The following is a 25428-nucleotide window of genomic DNA, read 5'->3' on the forward strand; positions in this document are numbered from 1 at the left end:
CTTTTCTCCGTTTATTATATAAAGGTAGATTATTTGTTGTAACAATAAATAACAAAATACTTGAAACTAAAGGTCAATAGAGCATGTTTGATTTATTCCCATCATCAATAAATAAAACAATGTATCAGTTTAAAAAATATTAGAAAATTTATTTCTATATTTAAACAGAAAACAAATGTTGAAAAAATCGAAATCAATAACAATTAAATACGGGGCAAAATTATATGAATAACAAACCCTGTATATCGAATTATTACTGGCAATAAATTTAACTAACAAGCTCGGAATGATCTCTTCATACTTTAGTAAATGACATTATTCAAGAACATTCATAAAGACGTAATACTATCCAAGGTTTTATTGAGTCAGTCGTCAAAGAGATTTGATAAAAAAAAACAATTACCACCACTCTCGACTAACCCCCCGCGTTAGTCAATTTGTTTTGCAGAATTTTTCAGTCTTCATTGGCTCCGAGTGGGGTCTGATGATTGAATGGCGTGGAAAATTTATCTTTATCTCTCTCGCGAATGCAGCATGTGTAACGATTTCTGCATACTTGAGATTCGAATCAACAAACGGGACGCGCGTATATCGTCGAAAATCATATGGTATCGCAATAAGCCGAATGTTTTGCATGTTTATTGGGAAATTCAGATGAAGAATGACAGATTATTTCGGAATAATAATTCCTCTTCTGCTTGTTATTACTAATATGCCAAATTATGTATATTATTAAAAGAAATTATTCGATTTCTGAACTTTAATAACCTAATTCTAATCTATGAGAGGAAGTGAGACAACTGAATTTGTGAAAGCTTTCTTGAAAAACCATCAAAATCATGTAGTAAATAGTCGATTAAAGAAGATACCGAAAATTTTAAAACAAATTTTCTGAAATTTCCACTTGAAATTTTTCCAAAAAACTACTTATGTATCCATGAATCAATGAAATGAAGACCTCCACGTAGCTATTTGGAAAGATGTTTTGTGGAAATCTAAAAAAATTCATTCAGAAATATCATTTTATCCTGGCTTAAGACCCAAGCAATTCTGTACCACCAATAATTCTTCACAAAGACAAAATAATTTTTTCTTGTTGTTGTTGAACTCAGGCAATTATAAAAAGGCACGATAAGCACTTCCAATAAATCCGAGTGTAAGTAGCGGATCTCGATATTTATCCCGCATCGATAAGAATTGATTATCTCAGGAGTTTAGAAAGTTATAAGTGCGAGCAGCAGCTGCTGGTGAAAAAATGTACACGTGAAAAGCGTCGATCGGCATGTGCAATTGATAATGTATAGGCTGCGCGGGGCTGCTGCCGCTGCTGCTGCTGCACAAAGATCGCTGGGGTCGACGGCGGAGAGTTGCTGCGCTCGGCAATAATCAGTTTATTATATATATATATATATATAAGCGAGGCGCGTGAAATACCGCGCGCGGATTTTCAGTTCGTGTGGGGAATAAAAAAAAGAGTTACACCAGCCAACAAGTGTTGCGCGCGCGCGGAGATAAGAGAAGAGACTTTGCTTCGAGGAGAACGATTGCGACGACGACTGCCAGGCAGAGACCGAAGACTCTCACACGCGCGCACTGCAGCAGCGATCGTTGTCAACAGCTACTCTACTACTACGAGAGAAAGAAAGAAAGAGAGCAAGAGTAGTTGTAGTAGTAGTAGTAGTCGTAGTAGTAGTGCGACTCCTAGCTCGGCGCGCTCTTTTGCCGATATAATTCGAACGCATCGGCAGATATCGGATCACTAGCTGTCCATCGTCGATCTCGTAAACAGCGCCGCTCACTCGCTTTAAATTTTTCGCTTCGGCTTCGCGTACACTGCGTACAACGTGTTATAATAGTGTGTTTGCTCTACTGCCAAGGCTACTGCTGCTGCTGCATCGCTTGAGAAACATCGATAGATTCCGTCAATAGTGGCGTCAACAGGTGAGTGCGTCGCTTTTTTTTACTCTGTTTGAATACCGATTGTTTGACTTTTTAATACATAAAATCAGCCGATCTGCCTTTGGAGCGCGCGCGCACGCAACCAACGAAAGTTTGTGAAATTTGTGTGATACGCCGCTCAAATATTACAGTGCAATTGACGTTAGTACGCGCAACCAGACATTATGGTATATCGCGCGCGGAGACGTGCATCCGTTTCGATTTCGAATTTATAGAACTCGCGCTTTCATGAAGCAATGATTTATTCGCATCAAAGTCTCGGTGTGATTTATCTATATATGCCTCGCGCTCGCATCGCAGGGGCATATTTTCGCCTTATCAATCACGTTGAAAACGTATGCAACCGATAAACGAGCTGATTCGATCGGAAGGAGGTTTAAAAATCGGCAATAACGATTTTCCTGAATCTGCTTCGCTTCTCAGCGCGTCAATTGTTCGACAAAACAGCACGGCTGCTGATATTTAATTGACATCTACTGATCAACACTTTGTTGATGCGCAAATTCAATCGTTTCTATAAAAGTAGTGCACAAATTTATACCTAATATAAAGTACAAACATTGATGATCGATTTTCTTTTCCAGCAATACTAAATCGCTTTAGCATAAAGCCAATCTTTTATCATCGTGGTTTGCTATCGTCTTGGTCAGCAAACTTCTTCGTAAAAATGACGAAAGGAACGTATAAAAGGGAAGCATCTAGGTAAGTTATCAAAAACGAATAATCTTTACAATGCAACATGAGTTCAATCGATAAAAAAAAAAAAAAAACAAAAATTAACGCCGAAATAATGATGCGATGCAAGCAAGAAAATTTTTTTTCGCGATGAACTTAGTTCAAATATCTGATCAAAGACATTATTTTTCGTTTTCATAAGTTCGCCGACCCTTTCAAGTTCTTGTATGCATGATATAATCAGAGCAATATACTAACATATATATTAAGAATCAAATTTGAAAAGAACGATTAGATTCGTTTCTATCGGAAATGTCATTTGTTGAATGTAAAAAATGTAGTTTTGATATTCCCTCGTTCGCTAGCTCTATAACGAAATGTTCTGGATTTTTCCCAAATCATCTTTCTGCATTGTATTACTTCATCGTGTGCTTATAGGGTAGTAACATATCTTAACAATTTTGATTAGTGCCGAAGGAAACGGAAAGTTTTATAATCTGAAGACATCATTTATTGCTATAAAGTAGGAATGTAGAGTCGGTTTCTTTCGAAACACGTTTTGGCGTAAATTTTTTGAAACCTTGACTTACATATTATGATATTTTTCTTATTAGTGCAGTTTTGCTTATCTTAGAATGACAGTGTCAAGGAGATGAGTTTCTGATTCGAAAATTAGTTGTTCATTTTTAGCTAATTTGTTTATTACAACAGTAGACGAGTTATATTCATGGACAGTAGCATCCAATATTTTTGTGTCTGATATCGATTTTTTTATTTAATTATTTTTATATGAAAAGAGATATCTTTAAAATTAATAGATAATCAATACATAATTGATAATATAGATACTTTTTTAATTATAACGCAGAAAATCTGGCATTAAATTTTTCAATTTACCAAAATCGTTTTGAAATAAAAGTCACTGTTTACGCGCAAGAATATATCAAATAAAAAGAGCCAGGTGGTGTTGATTATGAAATTTAATGATATTTATTTTTAAATCGATATGGTTCGAAGTAAAGATTTAAGTATACAGTTAAATTTAAAAGTATGAATAAACATTCAGAACGAATTTTTGTTCAACTAAGTTCAGTATGAAACAAGTATTTTATACGCTAGTTGATTAGACGACTTTTTTCCTTACTAGTTGCTTATCTTATTCGTAATTACTAAATTCTTCAACCATTGAAGTATATTGACCGATAAAAAATTAATATTATTAAACAAGAAAATGTGCTGATAGTATGTAGCGGCACACATCTTGAATATTATATGTTTTGAATATTATCGGGCACAAGTACCTTCAATTAACAGAATAAATTAATGACTCTTTATAAATCTTTTTTCTGACATTTTATTATATTTCGTAACCCTTGTAATCGCAAAAGACAAAATTCAAAGGTATTAGTGCGTTATTTTGCCAAAAATTGGGAATTTAAAACTCAAATCATTTACCTTACAAGTGAACGTTTTTTAAATATTCAAATTAATTTACACATCATTTCTATAAATATTGCCATGTGATGTTTCAACTGTGTTTCAGTGTCATTTGTATCATGGAAAAATTTAACTATTTTTTGACTAAGAAATAAAAATTTACCAAAAATTTCCGTGACCGAAGAATTAAGAAATTGTGATTAGTATATCTTTGAGCGGAACTTTCTCTTAAGATCCGATACAACTACCGGTGGACTTGAGACTAGATATATAAACTGAAAGATAAAAAATCATGCATGTATAATTCCGTACGCATGAAGTATAAACACTTTGCTATTAACCTTTTATCTGAGATGATTTTGGGGAAATCAAAATGAATAGGCAAAATCGATTTTATTTTGTTATTTTCCAGTCAATTAAAAATAATAAATTCAAAATTCATTCAAAATTACGAAAAATGTGAAAATTTTCAAATTCGTAACTTCAGATAGTACAATGGCTTTCAAAATTGTTTACAAAACAAATTTAAAAATGAAGTTATTATTGGTTCATTAACTTTTGATCGACTTAAGTAGGTATGCGATGTATTATTAATCGAAAAGCTTCAACTTTTTTACATGTTAATTAAGCTTCTGAGTAATCTACACATCTTCCTCAATTCTACAAGTCATTTTGAGATAAAACAGATAATTTTGGGATGTTTTTTTCTTAATGTAAGCAAGGTATATTATACTTTGCGATATATTAATTAAAAGTTTCAATTTTATTGTTTATAGCTCTGTAACCTAGAAAGTTGAAATTTAAAGTTATTTTTAAACTTTTGTGCGTGCAAAAAAAGCTCGTTTACATTTGTTTCTCGGGTATAATACTCTAGGTGGTGAGACTAAAACTATTTTCCTCGGGGAAAGATGAGGCAACTTCCGGTACAAAACTGTGACGAACAATTACATTTCATCGAGCAACGTAGAATAAACATTTCAGAAAATTTTAGTCGGCATTATTTACGTTCGATGTTCAATTGGGCAGAGTAACTTTGAACAATTATCGGTCCGATTTGACGCAGTTTAAACGCCGATATATCCTCAATACACTTCGTCATATATATAAGTTCACGTGATAAGTTGGCGCGCGGCCTGCGCAGACTCGCGCGTATACCACACGGTCTTTTGCTTGTTATCTTGCCGCGAGACGACTGTTGCGTCGTCGGACCAATGACGAGTAGATAGATAGCATTAGAACGAGCGGCAACGCTGATAGAATACGTAACTGCTCTCGCGGTCTGTCCACGTGTGAATTACTCAAGCCAATCCCGCAGATTATAATTAACTCGGAGATCGGCTTGCGTCGTCACAACGCCACACACCTCTATTAAATTTTTTGCTTTAACACACAGAAAAGAATTCAGGCAAGTTATTTCCACGAACGATGCACGAGTTCTCTATATATTTATATAAATTATCATGTATTCGCCTTCACCCTCTAATTCACCACGACACATTCGTTTTCAAACAATTTCAAAATGGATATTGTATTTTCATGCGCAAGCACCATCATCATCGTCGTTGGCTCTCGACTTTTTTCCGAGCCGATTTTTTCCTCCACGATTATGTGTATTCATGAACATTGTGAAACCAATTGTAAACGAGCTTTCAGTCTTTTTGGTGGTAGTCCAGTGAGAGAGTATAACAGCAGCTCTGGGGGCTGTTTTCAACGCGACCTTGAATGAGCTTCCTAGCCTCGAACTTCGCGGCGACTCACGCCGTCGCTGCAGGGGTACACGCCGCGTTAAGTTCAAGGTTGCTGCATCGATTTTGCCCGCTCTTGAAAAATACGCTCTGTTCAAGGTACCGCCGCCACCGCCGCATGCGTGTGCATGAGATGAGAGAGAGAGCTTTTAACTTGCATATCCGTATACCGAGCTTTTGTGTTTCGAATGTTGCGTTTTCGGCTCGGATCAAAGACAAAGTTCTTTTTTTATAAATAAACGTCGTTATTTACGAATAACTTGAATCACAAACATTGTTTGTTTATCTGTAAATATATCAACTCGGCTTATATATAAAATGATAAATTTTGTCTTTGCATCCGTGTATACTAAAATAAATAGCGATCGCGGCTGGGGGTCAATGTCTTTCACTCGCAGATATTGTAATATTACGTAAACATCGCTATGGACTAACTTGAAAGTGATTGATTGCCATACACGTTATTTGACATTATTTCAGTTAGTGCGTTGAAAAAATAAAATTACAAGCATCCCTTCGAGATGCAGAGTACTTGAACTTCCGCAATGCAATGAAAGTGTTTACAACGCAGTAAATAAATTGAAAAATAGCTCTCAACGCGAGATATTTAATGTATTACATTCGCTCATTATTTCGGCATAGTTAATTATCATGAAAACTTGCTATTATTCATGAGCGCACATCATGCGTGGCACAAACAACTTGACGTCAAAAACTATAAAGAAATCAAATCGATTGACTCACGTTATCTTTAGTTGAAACTAAACCGCGAGAGCCACTTGTTCGCGCGAACTCTCGCGTTTGTTTTTGTATAAGTAGCCTTACATGTCGTCGTTTTTGTTTAATTGTTGCTTGCTAATTCGTTTATTAATAATAACGTTTTTCTTGTGTCTCTTTATGGGCACTGCGAATTCGGAAAACAGGATGGCCAATCTGGACGAAGTAAAAATGGTATGGAGGCTTGCCGATGCCGTTTGCTTCGACGTCGACTCGACGGTCATCACGGAAGAGGGCATCGATGAGCTGGCCAAATTTTGCGGAAAAGGCGATCAAGTTGCTCTACTGTAAGTATTAATAATTATTTTTTTTATTTTAAATTTTTAAGAAAAAGCATTCAATTCTGGTTAAATCAATCATTATCGGAAGAGCGAAACTAATTTACAATGGTTATCAATTGCCGTAGATCAATTTACGTCATACGCATCAAATCGATAGTAGTTTGCAAAATATTAAAGCTCATGTGGTCAAGTTAACATTTTTTAAAGCGCTTTCAATATTCAAAAGTTTACTCGCAATATATCGTTTGAAATTCATAAACGTTATTTCAAAATTAGTGGTTCCCGGTCTAATCATTTGTAATCGAAGATGCTAAAATTAGAAAATTAAATTTGCTCATTTTGTTTGAATGGACTGGAAGTGAAGTATGCATGTTCGAAAACAAGCATTTATAAGAACGCGTCAACGCAAACTCGGCTTCGCAAACAATGAAAATTCCGTTGGAATTATTTATTACAGCACCTACGTATATCAGTGTCATAGTTCATTCAAACAATCAAAAAAAATTTAATTATTCTAACATTCATTTTAAATTTTAATAGTTTTAATCGAAATCGTTTATTTAGATATAGAATTTTAAAAAGTTGTAAAAAACATGATTATTAAAGTAATGGATCAGAAAAAAATTCGTTAAAGTTCCCAATGCAAATTTTAATTTTTGCGTAATGAATAATAAAATATTTTAAACATTTTAGTATGACTTTATACTTGGAAATTTCAACGATTACCAATCCATCCGATTCTACGTTAAATACTCAAGCGTAGACTTAATTGGTAAATTTTTCCACTGTTACAGAACCAAACAGGCAATGCAAGGTAATATGACGTTTCAACAATCGCTGGCTGTCAGGCTAAATATTATAAAACCCAGCATCAAACAAATCACAGAATTTCTTCGCACACACCCACCAAAACTAACACAAGGAATCAAGTAAGAAATATGCACAAACTTTATTATTAATACATAATATATAAAACGAGTACTATTTAATTGGAATGAAAATGCAAATTTGCAATTATTTTTTCGCTATTTTTAAAATTAAAGTTATTTAAAATCGATGTACAAAAGTTTATACAAAATCAAATTCTAAAATAATATTAAAAATCGGAAAAGTAGTAACTATATCGATAAATATTTAATGATATTTGTAGACTATTAAATCTCAAAATTTGTACAATTTTTTCCGTTGTAATTAAACGTTAAGATTTTAATTATTTGAAACACATGTTCTGTAAATTAAATAATAAAAATCTTTTTTAGGTCTTTGGTGCAAGCATTACAGAATCAGAAAAAAAATGTTTACCTCGTTTCTGGTGGTTTCCACTGTTTGATAGCGCCAGTTGCCGCACAACTTAATATTCCACTGGAAAACGTGCGAGCTAATCGATTGAAGTTTTATTTCACAGGTACAGAAAAAAACACTTTTTTCGCATAATTTTTTGGTTTAAAATGATTTCATGTAATTACATGAGTAAGCTCTATTTTAATTTCAGGCGAATATGCTGGTTTCGATGAAAACGAACCAACATCTCAAACTGGTGGAAAAGCTGAAGTTATCCGAAGATTAAAAGAAGAAAAAGGCTACAAAACCGTTGTACATATAGGCGATGGTGCCACAGATTTAGAGGCTTGCCCTCCTGCAGCTGCTTTCATTGGTACGTAATTAAAAGAAAATATGCATGTTCTGTATAATAAATGAAAAAATGAAATCTTGAACTCAATCCCATTAGAGTAACGCATAAATTCATTATTAAATTGATCAAAATTTCAATTTTTTATCTAACTGTAAATCAGATTTATATGTTAATTAAATTTTTTTTTTCATAGGATATGGAGGTAACGTAGTAAGAGACAGTGTAAAACAGCGAGCTCCGTGGTTTATAATGGACTTCAAGGACCTCGAGGCCGCTTTATGAAAATCATACGGATTAAATAAACTAGTGCAACTGGTAGTTGGAGTGTCTTAGATATATGCAAATATCGTACAAACACTTGTCAAGTGTTAAAATATTTTTTAGAATACCTTTTTTTGACGAGGTGCCGAGGCTAGTGTAAATTTCCCCATACGTTTTCTCTGCTCTCAACTGAATTTTTTTTCAAGAATTTGTAAGGGTACCGTTGTTTTATTGTTATTCGGGTCGTCGTAAAGTCTTTAAAGAAAATATTTTACGCAAATCGCAGGAGATGTGTTCAAAAACATTTGATCCCGCACTGGTTTCGATGTATCCTAAAATGGATGATCTATCCTACAATCATTTATGGAAAATTAGTAGTATACGGAGGTGTAAATATTACTGACAGTATTTTTTATATAGATACACATTATTATGTGAGGATGCCTGGCAGCAACATTTTTGATTGTCAAATATTTTTGAGATTTATATATAAATTAATGTTGTTAAAAGTACTAAGTGCAATAGCAAATCTTCGCATAATGATAATAAATGAAATATATTTATATTGTCTAATAATAATTCATCAGTTTAAAAAGTTTTTTTATTTATTAATCGTAACAACTAATAACAAAAATTTATTTTTATTGCACTCTTAAAATAAATAGAGAATAGATTTTATTATTTACAATTAATAACATGATCCATTATACACTGAACATAATAATTTAACCGCACCGAAAACTACACTACTTGTTCAATGAATATTACTCTAAAATTATTATTTCGAGCGTATACTTTTGTTTAAAGTGTCCTGTCAAGTTAATTTTGTAAATTTTGTACTTGTAACAAGAATATTAAATATTCGTAAAACAGCTATAACTTGTGCATAACTTTTTTCTAACTCAATCTTCGGTAACCACGTGTTTTTCTTTTTTTTTCTGTTCGATCCATTCTTGGATCTTATTTTTAAGATCGATGTCTGATTTGACCATGTCCATTGTAAGAGGAGATCGGTTGAACGGATCAGTTTGGTCACTCAATAAATGTCTGTAATGGATAGAATATACACAATGGATTGTTAGAAAATTTTTTCGTTTAAATTTGCATTCTTGCATACAATATCGAAAAAATGTATACCTTGCTATTGTTTGACGGTCAACTACAGTTTTCGACGAGGGTAATATAACAGGGTCGGACATTAAAGTTGACATTATAGGATCTAAAAATTCGTCTGGAATATTCTCCAAAATTTCTTCTTCTTGCTTCTTTTGGGCCGCTGCCAATTCCACATTTTTTGCAAACTGCTGTAGATTACCTAATATTCCACAGCCTCCGATTCGAACTTGAAACATTCAAATAAATCAATAAAATATTCGACAAAATAATGAAACTTTTGTGAAAATATATTTAATTTTAAAAATATGTCTAAAATACTAATTGAATTTTATGAAATGAAGTATTGCAATAAGTAACAAATTTTAATGAAAAATGTAGATGAAAATAATCTGAAAATTCCATAAAAAAGTGGTTTTTATATTTTAAAAAATTTGAAAGAAAAATTGAGTAATTGACCCCAATTGATAAATTTTCAAATATATTGATCAAGACTTTTTCAGAGCAATGAATAATGCATCACATCAGATCCACGTAATGATTTTATGCAGTTTTATTTGACTATCAACTGAATTGTAAAATAGTTACCTAAAACATCAGAAGCATAATTGAATAGCTCTGGACTGTATGATCTTCCATCTTGAGACACAGCTAATGTAAAATTGTCACTTTCACTCAAGTTGATAAATATTTCACATATATTCAGAACAAGATTTGCAGGATCAAATTCATATTCTTTTTGACTCTTCACCTTTACGTTTGTAGAAAAAATTACATTTTTATTAATTTGATTGAATTCACAACAAATTTTTACGACGAAACGAAGCACTTACTTTTAAATTTTTTTTATTCGGTCCAACTAATTGTAAAAGCAAGTAGTTCAACATCGCAGCTATTCTGTCTACCATAGTAGGATGACAGAATATAGTTTTGATTTCCGATGTCAACATTTTTAAGGTTTGTATCGTTTCTCGCCCTAAAATGTTGTCAAATCGTGCAATCATTCCAATATGTTCTAAATAATATGTCTGCTGCTCTCTTTCTTGTTGAGACAACTTTTCCCATTCACCACTATCCCTATTAGTTTAAATGAAATTATTACTCGTTATTTTTCATAATTTTTTATAAAATTAATTTAAATTCAAGTACCTGGCATGCATCATCTGTCGCAATTGAGTAATATTTGACAGTGCATCATCGAGCAAAAATACCGCATCATTTACCAAAAGATTAATAAATCTTAAAAATAATGGTGGCTGTACAGATTCCATGTTATTTTCAGCTTCTAGAGCTAGTTCCCTATAAATTAGAAGAATTTCAATTTGTCAATGTGTAACAATATTTTTGAGCAGTAAACTAATTTTTTTTAATTACCTGAAACTGACTCGGTGTTCGGGTAGTTTCCATAAATAAGACATGACAATGTACATAGGCCGTCTATAATTGAATTTTTGTTCGAATTGAACATTTTGTCCAGTCATTTCTATGCTTACAAATACATGTAACAAACTTGGTACAATCTGTAAATTAAAACCGAATTAAAGTGACGAGAAAACTTGTAATTCTTGACTATATAATGATTTAATTTACCATTTGCTTGTAAGGGTGGCCAATAAACAATTGTTGTCTATGAAAAGTACCTAGGGAAGGTGCTGTCTGATTTTGTACTTCATCATTGTTAGGCAAAAGAGCTTCAAGTCCTTCAGCCAGACGAGCTCTCAAATGTGGATTGTACAAACGAGTCGGCGAATTCATAAGAATTACGATCTAATATTTTTTACAATTACGATAAAAATTTTTAGAATACGTGATGTTGATTTCAAACTACTGATTAATAATAAATTTTCAGTACTTTACCTGAGTCAAAACTGGGTTCAAAAAATTGGGTCCTTGTTCTTCAAAAATATTAGGGCACCATCGTCGAAGAAAGCATAAAAATGATACAAGATTTTCCACAACAAATTCAGGAATACATCTGAAACAGATTTAAGTTTAATTTATTTGATATCAATAGATTTTTGAGTCGTATCATTTTATCGAAAAGTACTATATAATTTTTTTAAATGTAAAAAGACCTCAAAAAATTCGAATTATCAAGTTGTTAAAACTTTTCATGCAATAGTATGACGAAAAATGTCTTTTTTCGCACATTTTTTAGTGCGCAAAAAGCGTTTTTGGACACTTGTGTGCGGTAAAATGCCTCATTTTGGACACGGGTGTGCGGTAAAACGCCTCATTTAAATGAAAGTATTTTTCGTCTCCTATTGCATAAAATTTTGTATGCAACACGTGCCCAGCTTTTTGCGCACAGTGTGCGGAAAAAACACCCACTCGTGCCGGCATAGCCGGCACTCGTGTCTTTTTCCGCACACTCGTGCCCAAAAACGCCTTTTGGGCACTTGTTACATAAATAACTATTATTAATTCATACTTAATTTAAATTTATTAAATTCTATTATTTACCTTAATGTTAAAGGAGCTGCATCTGGCAATGGAAATGTAATTGACCTGTACTCATTTGGAGCATAATTTTCTTCATTTAATCCAAGAGACCTTGTATCCATATTTACTTGTGCTAGCCAGAACGCACTTGCAGCATGGAATTTTGCAAACACACCGAGTACTTCGGGAGTTAACAAGCTGACTCGATATGATAAATACCTTTATAAAAGGGAAGTATAATTGTTAAATTCAATCAATCTTCTATAAAGTAAAAAAAAAAAAAAATTACCTCGTCATTTCTGATTCCATTCGGCGAGAGATAAATTCATTTACTTCAGTATTGGCATTCGATCTGGAATCGTTGAAAAGCCTCTGGATTCTTGCCAAATCGTGACTGATTCTGTTTTACGAATGGTAAACAGTTTGATTTAATAAGAGTTTAAATTCAATTAATTATAACAATGATAATAATAATTGATCATGAAGGGTTTAGATATTTGTTTTGCATCTGAATCATTAGTTCTTTTTTTAAAAAGATCGAAAATAATATAAAAATAAAAATCCCGGAACAATTATAAAGATTTATGCTTCGCGTCAGCAGAATAAGATTGTCTAAGATAACGAGAAAATTATTCGATAAAGTAGCATGTATAGACATCAAAATCTGCGTAGGCTCATCTCTAGCAGAATTTAATTTCTATTTTTTATTTTTATTTTTTAGAGAAAAATAAATTTTTTAAGCTGTTGATATGACAGTAATCATGATAACTATTTTAAGAAAATATTAAGAAACTAAAAATCATTATTATTCAAATACTTACTTGAACAATTTATCCAAAGCAACTTTAAAACCAAGCTCTAATGTACGGTGAGTTAGAAAAAAACATTCTGTTACAAAATTGAATGATTTTGCAACAGGTCTATCTTCTCCCTCAGGAACAGGAATTAAGCAAGTTTGTGAATGCATTTCCTTCATGTGGACATTTTTTTCTTTAGCTTCAGCTACATTTTGTGTCTATAATATAATATTAAAATTCTATTAATATGAAAAAATAGGATTTGTCATCGACATATTCTAGTTAAATGAATGTGACAGCTTGTTATAAAATTCATTCAATGAAACAAAGTATTTTGTTCTTGATAGAATTCAAATGAAGAAAAAAAAATTCTTACCTTAACAGCACAATAAGTAGGGTCTATTTTTAAAATTTTTGGATCATTTGGTTTGGAGCAAAATGGTTGACATAGTCTTAATAGTACATTTCCCAAGTTTAGCATAAAATTATCTGATACTGTAGTAATGTCTCCATCACTCATAAGATTTTGAGAGTTCCATAATTTTCCTCTATTAGAATTAGCTTGTAAACAATCACCCAACCATGATAATGTTAAATCACGTACTCGTGGTGAACACTTGAGTAAAGTATGAAAAACTTTATGAAGTGAGTCACTCAATGAATCTAATGCAGTCCATATATTTCCTTCAGCTGCAGAATTTTGCTAAAAAGCATCATTTAAAATTTTAAAAATACAATAATGTAAATAAAAATTTATTTAAGATGTTTTTAAATTGTACCTGAAAAGGTTTATCAAAAAAGTCATATCTAGCAGTAGGTGTTTTTGGTAAACATCCTAGACTTAATAATGAACCAAATAATGTGTCAGAATAAGCTCTTCCAGTAGTATTTTTGGGTTTATTGTGATTAATTATCAAATTTGCTAAGGGTTCTACTGATGCAAAAGTTTGTAAAATAGAAAACCAATATTGTTTGATTAGTATATTACTGGCAGAAGCTTCTTGTTGAATTTTATCTAATATTGGGCTAAAGGCTATACTAATAACTTCTTCTTTTTCTACTTCATTATTTTCTGCACATAAATATTCTACAATTCCAGTAATAAATGACAATAAATCAGAACCAAAAAGACTTTCATTCATGAATAAGTCAAAAAATTGTGAATGAATCTGTGAAGAATAAAAAGTTGAAGATTATTAAATTTTTTTTAAAAAAAATTGAAGCATTAGTTTGATCAAAGAAAATACAAACCTGTTGGTTGGAAAAAATATCTGGTACTTGCAGGGCAGTACTAATATTGCACATAATGATTTTACGAATGCTTTCAACAGTGTCATGAGCACCATCACTAATTCTGTATCGTTGTAATCTACTATAACTTTCAAATAGATATGGTATAATTTCAGTTTGTACAACATGACTATCCAAATCTTGTCCTTTAGTATTTTCTTTTGAAATCAGCATAGATTTGGGCTCCGTTAAAAGTAAACGTTCAAATATGGCTCGATCAACAGAAGCAGTATTGATATAAATTAGCTGCCGAGTTGGTTTTTTACCCTTATGATGTTGTTTCATAGTAATTCCAAAAACATCAGCAATTAATTCATCAAAAAGTTCATCTTTCTCTGTTTCAATGGCTTTTTTGGTATTTTGTGTACTCTGCTTCTCGTAGCAAATAGCAGTAGAATCTTCTGTTTTAACTTCATTTTCATTTATTTTCTTTATAGTTAAATCACTTTCTGGTGGAGAGGTCAAAAGCTGATTGGGAGTTGAGAATAAACCAGCAAATGGGTTGATATTTTTCTTGTCACACATTTTTAAAAACTTATATTTATTGGATATTCACATATAGCTGCAAAGAATTTTATTCAAATTTAAAATTATACAAATTTTATTTTTCAAGGTTATAAGTTTTGTTTAGAAAAAAATTATATTTGCAGTATAAGAAATAGATCAATTTTTGCTAACACTGTTAAACGAATTTGGAAAATACTAAAATTTTACACATCTTTTACTCTAAAATATAAACGTAAACACGTAAACATTGGAAATGACTCTACAAATTAATAATTTTTTCAATAGGTAAAGTTAATATAAGCTGATCATACCTCACTTAACTATTCTTTACGTCAATATTTTTCAACTAGTTTTTTCGACAATGATTTAAGATTACAACTGGTAATTTTATATTATGTACACACTACAAACACCACATGTACGGAAAATGTACGCCTGTTCTTGCGTTGTACTTGTGATTCTCCATGGCTTTTTAATCACTTTTCACGTAAAGTTCGAGTCAAACGATAAAATGAATATAATGTGTAGATAATAGACACGTCACGTCAGACTGCAAACTTCACGATAGCAAAAGGTGACTAAATTAAATGAACTTGAACAGCTGTCTGTCATGTAATAAGGCCGAGTGCATATTGCATTCTGCATATAACGGTGTGGTGCCATGACCCGCGTGGCTGAATTATACGCGCAAACGCAATCTTATATGTTCTAAGAACTTATTAAATCGCTCGTTCATGGCTCAAAGTGGTTTATGTTTATTTCGGAGAAATTTTCTCATTTTGGTCCCTTTAAATTTGAAGAGCTAATTCAAACAAAAAATTTAAATGGTTGTGTTTTTTACTGTTTAGATGTCAAACTCAAGCAACTGTCATCGAGCAAATGTCATTGACGTTTGTGGCGTAAAACTTCAAATTTTCATTTAAACAAATTAATTGTATGATTGCAAATTCATTAATATTATATTCACAATTATTCTTTGAAAAATGAGCCTTTCTGAAAATTTCAAAAAGAATCTAAATTGATCAGTAAAATATTTAACTAGAAGTTGGTCTGTGAACTTGTTGTTTTAATTTGAGTATGAGTAAGATTTTGAAACAAGGGTTTAAATAATTATTAGCGCACTAAAAAGATTTATACATGATATGAATCATGACGTTTATTTTAAATCTTTGGACGTTTCAATTTATAAACTAGGATTATCAAGTGGACGTAATTTTACATATAAAATTATGTTTCATTTTGAAATTCACATATTAATAACTCATTACTTAGTTCAAGTAATTCTTTCTAAAAAATCGCATGTTTAAGTAGTAAAATAATTACTTAAAAAAATGTATTTCAAGAAAAGTAATTTGAAATTCTCAAGAAAGCAAGAGGAGTGAATAATAAAAAATATATGCTAGATTTATAGCATGAAAATTATCACAAACATCAAACTTATTACAATTACAATCATTCTTAAAAGCGAATTTCATTACGCTGCAAGATAAAAAGTAATAACATTAATTTTATTTCTTGCTTTAAAAATACTGTAGGCACAAAAATGGTATTTTTGCTCATAATTTTCATCATCATAATTTGCTAATGAATTTTCCACTAAACCAGCTTTAAAGTGAGATTTATCGCCATGGTCTTCTCACTGTACCTGTGCTTGTACTTCTTTTAATGCCATGATCTAAAAAGTAAAATACAACAGCTATTACACTCATAAAGAAACTTATTTAAGAGATAATTCTATACATACTTATCATACTTGTAGTAAGTTTCTTTTCTTTAGAATTACATGTCCATGTTAAGCATTTTGTACGAACAGGACAAGATCTGGTCATCATTGCATTGGGACTGATTCCCATTCTGAAATTTAACAAAAAAAATGAATTACATGAAAACTTCATAAGTGTTTTAATTCAAAAAAACTTTATTAAATGTTTTTGTATTAACTGAAAATTGTGAATCTCTTTAAATCTTCATCTTATACAAAGTTAAATCAAATAACAAATTTGAAACATGAACAGTTTACTAAATAATAAATCTTTTTTTAATTTTAACTTATTTTCAATGGCATAAAAATGAGCGCATAAAATAAAACAATCAATCAGAATCATACTCTTTAAGTTTTTTTCTTGCAAGTGTACGTTGAGTTGCAAAAGAATATGAATGTGCAGAATTCGGCCTTTCAGAACGAGCCTTTCTAAGTTCTCTATCATGAGCAATAATTTCCATTCTTTCAGCTGGAGGACAAGAAAATAGATCAACAATTTTCATTGATGCAGCATCACACTAAAAGAAACAATTTTTACAAAATTTTAATTGATTATAATCTTGCAATAAATTAACTTGATTAAATTACCTGTAATTGCAAGCGTTGATGAAAATTAAGTTCAGGCAAGTTAAGAGGTGCATCTACATGCAATCTTAACATACAATGTAATGCTTCTCTATAAGTATTTTTCAGAGCAATTATTTTCTCAGTTTTCATCAATCTTCGAACTAAGAAACCTCTAACATAAGAATTTATTATGGTTACTGCTTTGACCTATTCATAAAGATAATTATGACAAAATTAGTAAATCAAAATTTTTGAATTTTTTAAAATAAAAATAACTTACATGAAGCTCTGTATAGTTAGATATATCAAAAATAGCAACAGAGTTAGATTTCCCATCATGAGAAAATAACTGCCGACTCACATTAGAATTTCTGTGCATGAAATTTCCAACCGGCATATCATCTAAAGTTTTAACACTTGATGCCATCAATTGATTGCATGGAGTAGAAAGTAGATATTCATTGGAAGTTTGAGTTTGAGTTGTTTGACAAGTGCTTTCATTGGACTGAGAAATGTTAAGTGTATTTGAGTCACTTTGATAATCAATTATAGTTTCAGAGCTATTTCTGTTTGAAAAAGTATTAACAGTTGGATACTTTTCAATCCTTGAATTATTTCTCTGATTTTCATTAGATCCATTGATTTGCAGTCTGTCGTCACAATTTTTTTGCCAAATGGAATCTATACTTTTATTACTCACGTTTGAACATTGAGAATCTGGATGTTCTATACTCTTGTGTGAAATTATATCGGATAGTGATGATATTGAAATATCAGGAAAAGCTTTTCTTATTTGAGCTAACATCAAAATTTGTTGTTTCTTAAAATTATCTTGCATTAAAAGTTGTTCTTTTTGTTGACGAGACATTAATTCATCCATTTGTTTTCTATGCGTATCTTGAATTTCTTTAAAAACTGAAATAATTTTTTCAGATATTGCAGCTGGTTTTGGTTTCATTGACTGAGAGCTGATACCATTTTTTGTTGCTGTTTCAGGCTGAGTGTTTTTCTTAACAATTACACCATTATTAATTTTTTTTTCAGGTTTGGTTTGACGTTTTACATTATTAAAACTTTCCATTGAACTAGATAATTTATTAGCCATATTTAAAATCGGTGTGGCATTGTTGTATTTTTTAGGAGTATTATTTCTGTTTTTACTGTTTAATGGAGATGCAAGTCTGCTATTAGAAGATGTGACTTTACTTTTAATGGTCTTTGGAGCATAACATTCTTTTGCAAACATTGCTTGAATGCAATCAACAGACTTGGATGATCGATCAAGATCCAAAGGCGATCCAGTTTTTGAGTTAGAAACAGACTTGCATTCTCTATGACTAGAACTGTAAACAAATTTTTTACTTTTACTATAAGAGTTCATACGCGATAGTTTTGATTCTTCTGAAACTGATTGAGACTCCCAATCAATTTTTGTTTGATTGATATTCCAACCTTTACGTTTTAATGCTGTTTGAGATGATGTTGGTTCATATTCTTTATTTTTCGGTTGTTCATTATTTTGCATGTGTGCTAATAATATGGGACTAGGTGTCTCCAATACATATGATCCTTGCCTAATTAATTTCGATACTTCTCCATCAGCTTTAGAATTATCTAAAATTTTCTGTTGATCATATGGTATTGAAATAATATCTAAAGTCTTAGGCACTTGTGGCTTGACATTTTCAGGAGTAGTTTCTGTAGTGTTTGTTATTGTTGAAGCGGAACTGTTAAGATAGTGATTTAAATCTGTACTATTTGTAATAGTGTCAGAACAAACACTATCCCCAGGAAAAGTATTATAAGTTAAATCTTTTTCTTGATTAGAATTAGATTTATCTTGTTTTCTTTTTTGTTCATACATAACTATTTTTTGGTTATAATAATTTATAGTTGACTTTTCATTTACAGGATGATCAATTTGATCTGAATTTTTCCATTCATCTTTAGTAGGAAAATTAATAAGCATTTCATTTTCAGTCCCCCTTGATGGTATAGTAGATTTATCTACTGTACTATTATCTAGACATGAATTTTTTATTGTTTCATTTTCAGAGCATATATCATGAACATCTTTGATCACCTTGCCTTGATTCTTTTCCAAAGTTTCTTTTGCTTTTTCTAAAATTTTAAGTCTTTCTGCAACTGCAATAGCTAAGCTTTTATAATACTGAATTTCAACCGCAATATCATTAGTTATCTAAAGAATAATAAAATTATTAATTTTTTACTTAAGATTATTGGGTAAATGAAAATGTTTTGAAAATATTCTTACAAGTGGTGGCAAAAGAGGATTATCTGATAATTTGGTACCAGTAGTAGAAATTGATGAAGTCATTGTGAGGAATGTTAATTGACAGAAAATTTTTTCAAAATAAGTTTACCATTTATCAATAGATTTTTAATCTATCCTTTATCCTTTATTATCATTTCTGAATTTCATGCATTTGGACGATAACCTCTGTGGACGGCATAACGCTCAACGATGGAAGTTTTTTATGGACGAAGAAACTGTTATTACATTATTTATTTTACTCCGTTGCTTTAACCGTATACACTTTTATTAAATTGTGTTCAAGTGCATCGTATTTCGTATAAGGTAACCGATTAAAATAGTTCCTACTTTCAATTAATCGAAGGGTTACATTAGAGATTGTTTACATTTAAAAAATTAGAAGTAACGACGAATAAACACTCTTCTTTTAATTTAAAAAAATTAAGAGCTAGTTTTAATTCACAGCATACACCGCACAATACACAATAAACTGTATATTTTCAGTAACAACTTTAAAGATAATTCAACTTTTTCGCATCGAGCATAAGTGAACTTAAACACTATGAGCCATTCGGTTAAATGTATGAATCAACGTAAAAAGTTTATTAGCAGCACCGGATACTTTTTATACTAGGACGATCATCGATTATCTTATTATTTTAAAAGAACTAACTCTTATATATGTTTTCTATTAATCGAAAACGTAGGTGTGAAATGTGATGTGTTGACACGGGCAATGTCATAGTTGTGTATACACAACATGCTGCGATCTGGTGATAATAATTGTCCCGCTCAAATTGAGCCTGCACTCGCGGCGTGAAATTTGAATTCAATTATAGTTAATACAATGTAACTGCATTCTATATATTATATATAAAGTTAAAATAATTTGAGTTAAAGGAGTTTTATCGGAACTTTTACGCAAAAATAAAGTTAATTATAAAAAATATGCGTTATGGAAATCTGTATTGAAATAAATAAAATGTTTTTACGATCATTTTCTTGTAATAAGCGTGTTTTATTGATTACAATTTATATATCAGACGTACAAAAAAGTTGCAAATTTTATAAAGCTGCTCAAACAGAGAGTTTTTATTTCTTGAATATTAACAAATAATTATAAATTTTACTCTTTGTTTCTGTTTTGCATGGTAATTGGTATTAAAATTTAAAAAAAATGATACTCACCATTATCATTTTTGTGCAACGGTAATATTTGTTCCACAGTAACTTTGTTTTTCACGATATCTTGTTCGCACTGAGGTAATATTACATTTTATTACAACAATTATATCGTTAAAATCTCATTCAAGTCTATTTACTTCAATTTCACTTTCACTTGAACTTAACAAATTCAATTTACTTTAAGTTTCACATAATAAACCACAATGAAATCGAGGCATTTTTCTGGCTGCCCACGGCAATCGGCCGACTGTCTTGTAATTATAATAGTCGTAAGAAAAACATAGTAGTAAACTTATGAAAACTAATCCTTCAAAAACAGCTACGTAAAATAGATAGTCTGTCCAATCACTTGGACTTTTACACATTTTTGATGGTTCCAGGTCAACGACCCTCTCTTTGACATGTTCGCACATCACTTCATCAAAGTCCAGAACTCTGGTTTGAACCCATTCCTGCAATTAACACGGTTTATGAAGTAATTAAAAAAATTATTTTTTATATCTCGAGAAGTTTTACCTTCAAAGATTTTATCATATCACAATTGCAATGCAATTCATTTCCACCGAAACGAATACCGTATCTATTACTGCTAAAACTTTTGTCATTCACATTACCGGCTAATATATAAAAAGATAACTGCAACAATAAACAATTCGTTGAAAATATTAGGTCTATTTATTTACTATTGAAAAAAAGAGCATTAATACGTACCGATTTAATAGCATTGTGTCTTAAACTAAGAAAAGCATAACTATCTAAAAATTTGGAGCCTTCCAGGGCGTTTATGGATGAAATGTAATTGTAATCGGCAATGAACTCTCGAAGACCGTTATATGTAGGATTTGTATTCAATTCTTCAAGTGATGAAATCTTAAAGGGGCAAATAAGAAATGTAAACAATAAATTAATTTTTTTGTGAGACTGATTAACAAAAAAAATGACGAAAAATTTCTTACATTATTGTAAGAGACATTCAGTGATATAGTATTGCGTGGCAATTTCTTAGGAAGACTCATCAATTTTCTATTGCTACAATCCACACTAACGGCAAATGTTGGCAATTTATCCTTTAAAAGTTCCAATCTGCTAAATTCACAAATGCACATCCAATTTTCTCCTCTAGGGCACTCTGTTTGAAGCTAAAGTATTATTAAGTCAATGTTAAATTCCACTGTGGTAACATCAATCGGTAGCAGGCGATGGTATATTGAGAAGTAATAATAAAAATACAAGATAATTCCTTAAAAAATTATTCATACTTACAGAACTCAAATATCGCACTTGTTTTAAGGGAACTTGAGCAGTGGCATTAAACCAGTGCCAAGTTTTACTAGAAGAGCAAACAGTTTCATTTTCACGATTGAAGACTATTTGATTTTCGCCTGTTTTATTGATATTTTGATAAATATCATGGCACAATAAAGTATCTGAACCTACAATGAGAGTCATAAAACCAATTTCAAATAATCGTTTTGAATTAGACACTGCGTCCGTTTGCAGCTTTACATTTGATACGTACCAGAGATATCGAGCCACAGTTCCCTCCCAGTCATTATGTGAAAAGCTGGAAGGTGCGTCAAGTTATTGTGAGAAAGATCGAGAATTGTCAATTGAGCCAAGCGACTGAGCGAATTGTTTTCCATCTCTAGTAGGCCATTGTTCGACAAGTTGAGACAAATTATCGGCGTCATGATTCGAAATTGACCTTTGATACTCTTGATTTTACCATCGGTTATGGCCAACGACTTGAGCATCCTCCAGCGAACGGCGTTCGCGTCCAAATATTCGAAAGTAGAGTTGATAATATGAACATATGCCACATTGGCAGCGGTAAAATCTGTAGCGAAAAAGTTTAAGTAAGTATTAGATAAGTCGGATTATAATAGAAAATCGATTAATTGAAAAACTCACTGGCTTGTGCTAAAATATCATCTAGTTTGTGACTGTCATTCAAGTTGCAACAAATGATGCCATGGATTTCCGAATTACCATTGTTCAGGGTGAGATTTTTGCATGGTAATTGGCCCGGCGCGGGGCAATCCGATACGGGTCGATAAAAGCACTTTTCCGAGACCGCATTGTAACTCGATTTCGAAGTGCTCGTTGGAATCGAAGGGGTTTTGTCAGCCACGAACGATGAAGTAATCGATAACTGATCTTCTTCTGTTCGGGCACTGATTGTGTAGAGAAATGCCAAAAAAATTACCCATTTCACCTAAAAGATAATGAATTTTTCCATGTTTAATTGTTATGATTTTTCATTCATTACCAAACCTTAAACGAATAATATAAACTTCACTAATTTTTTTTTTTCGGAATTACCATAATCAATAGTACCACTGGTCATAATGCCGTCATTAAAGGAGTTCTCGCTAACGAAATTAAGAAACTATTACCCAGCTTGCACGCGCATATAAAAAATTTCGATCTCAAAAAAAAATCACGACAGCAGGGCATGTATGAAGTCCGTGAAGATAAGACACGTGACACTTCCGGATTCTTGAGAACTTGAAGCTTAAGCCATTCGTAATTTCCGTTACAGGAAATTTACAAAATTAAAAAACTAACAGATCAATAAAAAAATCTAAAAATTTCACTTACGAGAACATTTGAAAAAGCTTCAAAGCGTACAAAACATTTTTGAAAATTTAATATATCGAACAATAAAACGAAACGAAAAATACATTTTAGATTTCGTCTGAATATATTTTATTCATTCATCTTAAATGTAAAACGATTTTATCAACATGAAGTCTAAAATAAGAATAAAAATTCTTATTTTAATTCGAGCGTTCATTTAAATATTTATTTTCATTTACGTATGTAACCGGTCCGCTTTTTCCCATACTAGTTGCTCATCCTAGGCGCAGCGCGCGAATCGATCTGTAAATTACCGATAAACTTTTTCTATGGAAAAAAAAGATTTCCCCTCATTAACAAACGTACTTGCGAGCTTTTTGTTACCCATCTCTGAGACAAAAAAGTTTAATGTTTAAATTGAAAAAAAAAAATTAACTCGTGCTGTTTATAAATAAACTATTTACGGTCGAATACATTAACTGCGTAGAAAAATAAGTATTTCCCATGAAACGAAGAATAACTCATCGGCCGAAAGAGCTAAGAGCGAGATCTGCTTGTAATAAAAATAACGTGGCAACTGATTAAACATATACGTATTGTAATCTAGCGCGTATTATTATCATTATTTAATGCGTATATATACCTCGCTCGCCATTTCATAACTGGTTATAAAGGCTTATTTTTCCATGAATAGTTGTTGCGTGCAGCTTCGAATCGAAAAAACTCGTTTACTCCACTATCCTGTGGCTAATTCGTACTTAAAATTTTCATGACGCTGATCGCTATTATAGACCTTCTTCGATTGTAATACTACTCGAGACAAAAGCAAACGCATCGAATTCTACGCACAAAAGCAGACATAGTCGATACGAATTTTCTTTCAGTGTCCGAGCTGCTCGGTCGAAATCCGATCGGGTCGAACGCAAGATCCTATTATTCGGCTCCAGTTTAGATCGTTCATCTCGGCACACTCGGCTAGACCGCTTACGAACGCATTGTTTTAGATTGTAAACTTGAAAACGTCAAGAGCGTCGCGACTGTATTGGCTAAGACACTGAATAACGTCGAGGTTACTCGCGCGAGCTCCAACCGAGATCGCGATATACTAAAATAAAATGTGCGCCTGTAGCTCCGCCTCGATCATTGCTCGATATGTGATATTCGCACTGCTGCTCTTTTAGCTCCGTCGCATATATACGTATTATATTGTGCGTTTGCGATGAGTAGTCGTAATTGGTTGGTCGAATTTCACGATGTTCGATACCGATAACGATATTTTCGATATAACGATACAAAAATATGAAAATATAAAATTGAATGGCAGCAGGTGAATCTCATTATTCTTATGAAAAACCACTGCGTTGCAATATCTACGAATCACGAATCGACAACCGTTGTGAGCAACCCATTGTAAAGGATTTAATACATTGAAAAAATTTATCATTTCTCTCAAAATTTTCATCGATGAAATAATTCATTCATTAAGATTATTTCAGTAGTGGACGATGCGTACCACTTACCATTCTACCTACACAGGCGAAGCCTGAACTGCAGGCTTATTTTTTTATTTAACTCCGCGATTGTTGGAAACTAATACGTATTCTCCTTGGAAAACTCGCGACAAGTTACTTTAATATACTTGATTGAATAAGGAGCATCGCGGAGTTAAATAAAAAAATAATCCTGCAGTTCAGGCTTCGCCTGTGTAGGTAGAATGGTAAGTGGTACAGCGTCCACTACTGAAATAATCTTAATAAATGAATTGATATTTCGGGCGCGTAAAGGTAAAATTAAATAATCGATGAAATAGTTGTTGCGATGTTTGTAGTGACAAAAATCATTAAAATTACGCAAGAAACATGAATTAACTGGAAACTTTTTACGCGTACTATTCTTTGAAATTTAATTACAATTTGCACCTATTTTCAGCTTGTTTTTATTATATCTTTTCAGATCAAATTGAAATATCGTAAAGCTAAAAAGTATTTCATTTTCAACTCAGCGATGAAAATTCGCTCGACGTTAACCAATAAGTTCTTATAAAAAAAGTCCAGCCATGCCCTAATGTGAATTTGGATGTTTTTATGCTGCGCGCCGTAACTATCTGTCATAATTTGACAGTCAAGTTTCAGTCAGCACAGC

At 31.9% G+C, this 25428-nt stretch overlaps 4 protein-coding genes across 8 annotated transcripts; 1 reads left to right on the top strand and 3 right to left on the bottom strand.

Moving 5' to 3' along the window:
• Positions 1-1613: 1613 nt before the first annotated feature.
• Positions 1614-9363, top strand: LOC106654864 (phosphoserine phosphatase). 5 transcript variants are annotated; one of them, XM_014374951.2, is made up of 7 exons: positions 1614-1941; positions 2544-2661; positions 6740-6880; positions 7669-7803; positions 8134-8279; positions 8367-8528; positions 8701-9363. In XM_014374951.2, the coding sequence occupies exons 2-7, from the start codon at positions 2627-2629 to the stop codon at positions 8787-8789; spliced, it is 708 nt and encodes a 235-aa protein (XP_014230437.1). In that variant the 5' UTR covers positions 1614-1941; positions 2544-2626; the 3' UTR covers positions 8790-9363. The 5 variants fall into 5 exon arrangements, with proteins under 5 accessions (XP_014230437.1, XP_014230434.1, XP_014230435.1 ...); XM_014374948.2 differs by lacking the exon at positions 1614-1941 and adding an exon at positions 2408-2481; XM_014374949.2 differs by lacking the exons at positions 1614-1941; positions 2544-2661 and adding exons at positions 5137-5476; positions 5725-5915.
• A 103-nt stretch (positions 9364-9466) lies between these two features.
• LOC106654863 (ubiquitin conjugation factor E4 A) lies at positions 9467-15569 on the bottom strand. Its single transcript, XM_014374947.2, has 15 exons — positions 15229-15569; positions 14372-14972; positions 13900-14289; positions 13497-13823; positions 13145-13338; positions 12613-12723; positions 12345-12542; positions 11739-11856; positions 11472-11648; positions 11256-11401; positions 11031-11180; positions 10715-10958; positions 10470-10632; positions 9906-10110; positions 9467-9815 (listed from the first exon to the last, which is right to left on the bottom strand). Exons 2-15 carry the CDS (start codon positions 14933-14935, stop codon positions 9671-9673), a joined length of 3132 nt encoding a protein of 1043 aa, XP_014230433.1. The 5' UTR covers positions 14936-14972; positions 15229-15569; the 3' UTR covers positions 9467-9670.
• Positions 15570-15954: 385 nt separating this feature from the next.
• On the bottom strand, positions 15955-20027 carry LOC106654630 (probable serine/threonine-protein kinase DDB_G0282963). Its single transcript, XM_014374582.2, has 6 exons — positions 19522-20027; positions 17527-19446; positions 17268-17453; positions 17025-17197; positions 16662-16771; positions 15955-16592 (listed from the first exon to the last, which is right to left on the bottom strand). The coding sequence occupies exons 1-6, from the start codon at positions 19582-19584 to the stop codon at positions 16537-16539; spliced, it is 2508 nt and encodes an 835-aa protein (XP_014230068.1). The 5' UTR covers positions 19585-20027; the 3' UTR covers positions 15955-16536.
• Positions 20028-20524: 497 nt separating this feature from the next.
• Positions 20525-24389, bottom strand: LOC106654823 (protein halfway). Its single transcript, XM_014374863.2, has 8 exons — positions 23930-24389; positions 22618-22921; positions 22226-22543; positions 21970-22139; positions 21663-21845; positions 21418-21576; positions 21223-21342; positions 20525-21158 (listed from the first exon to the last, which is right to left on the bottom strand). The coding sequence occupies exons 1-8, from the start codon at positions 23939-23941 to the stop codon at positions 20886-20888; spliced, it is 1539 nt and encodes a 512-aa protein (XP_014230349.1). The 5' UTR covers positions 23942-24389; the 3' UTR covers positions 20525-20885.
• Between the last annotated feature and the right edge of the window lie 1039 nt (positions 24390-25428).

Source organism: Trichogramma pretiosum, unplaced genomic scaffold, assembly GCF_000599845.2.
Source record: "Trichogramma pretiosum strain Unisexual culture from Peru unplaced genomic scaffold, Tpre_2.0 scaffold63, whole genome shotgun sequence".
In the NCBI taxonomy this organism is placed as follows: Eukaryota; Metazoa; Arthropoda; class Insecta; order Hymenoptera; family Trichogrammatidae; genus Trichogramma; species Trichogramma pretiosum.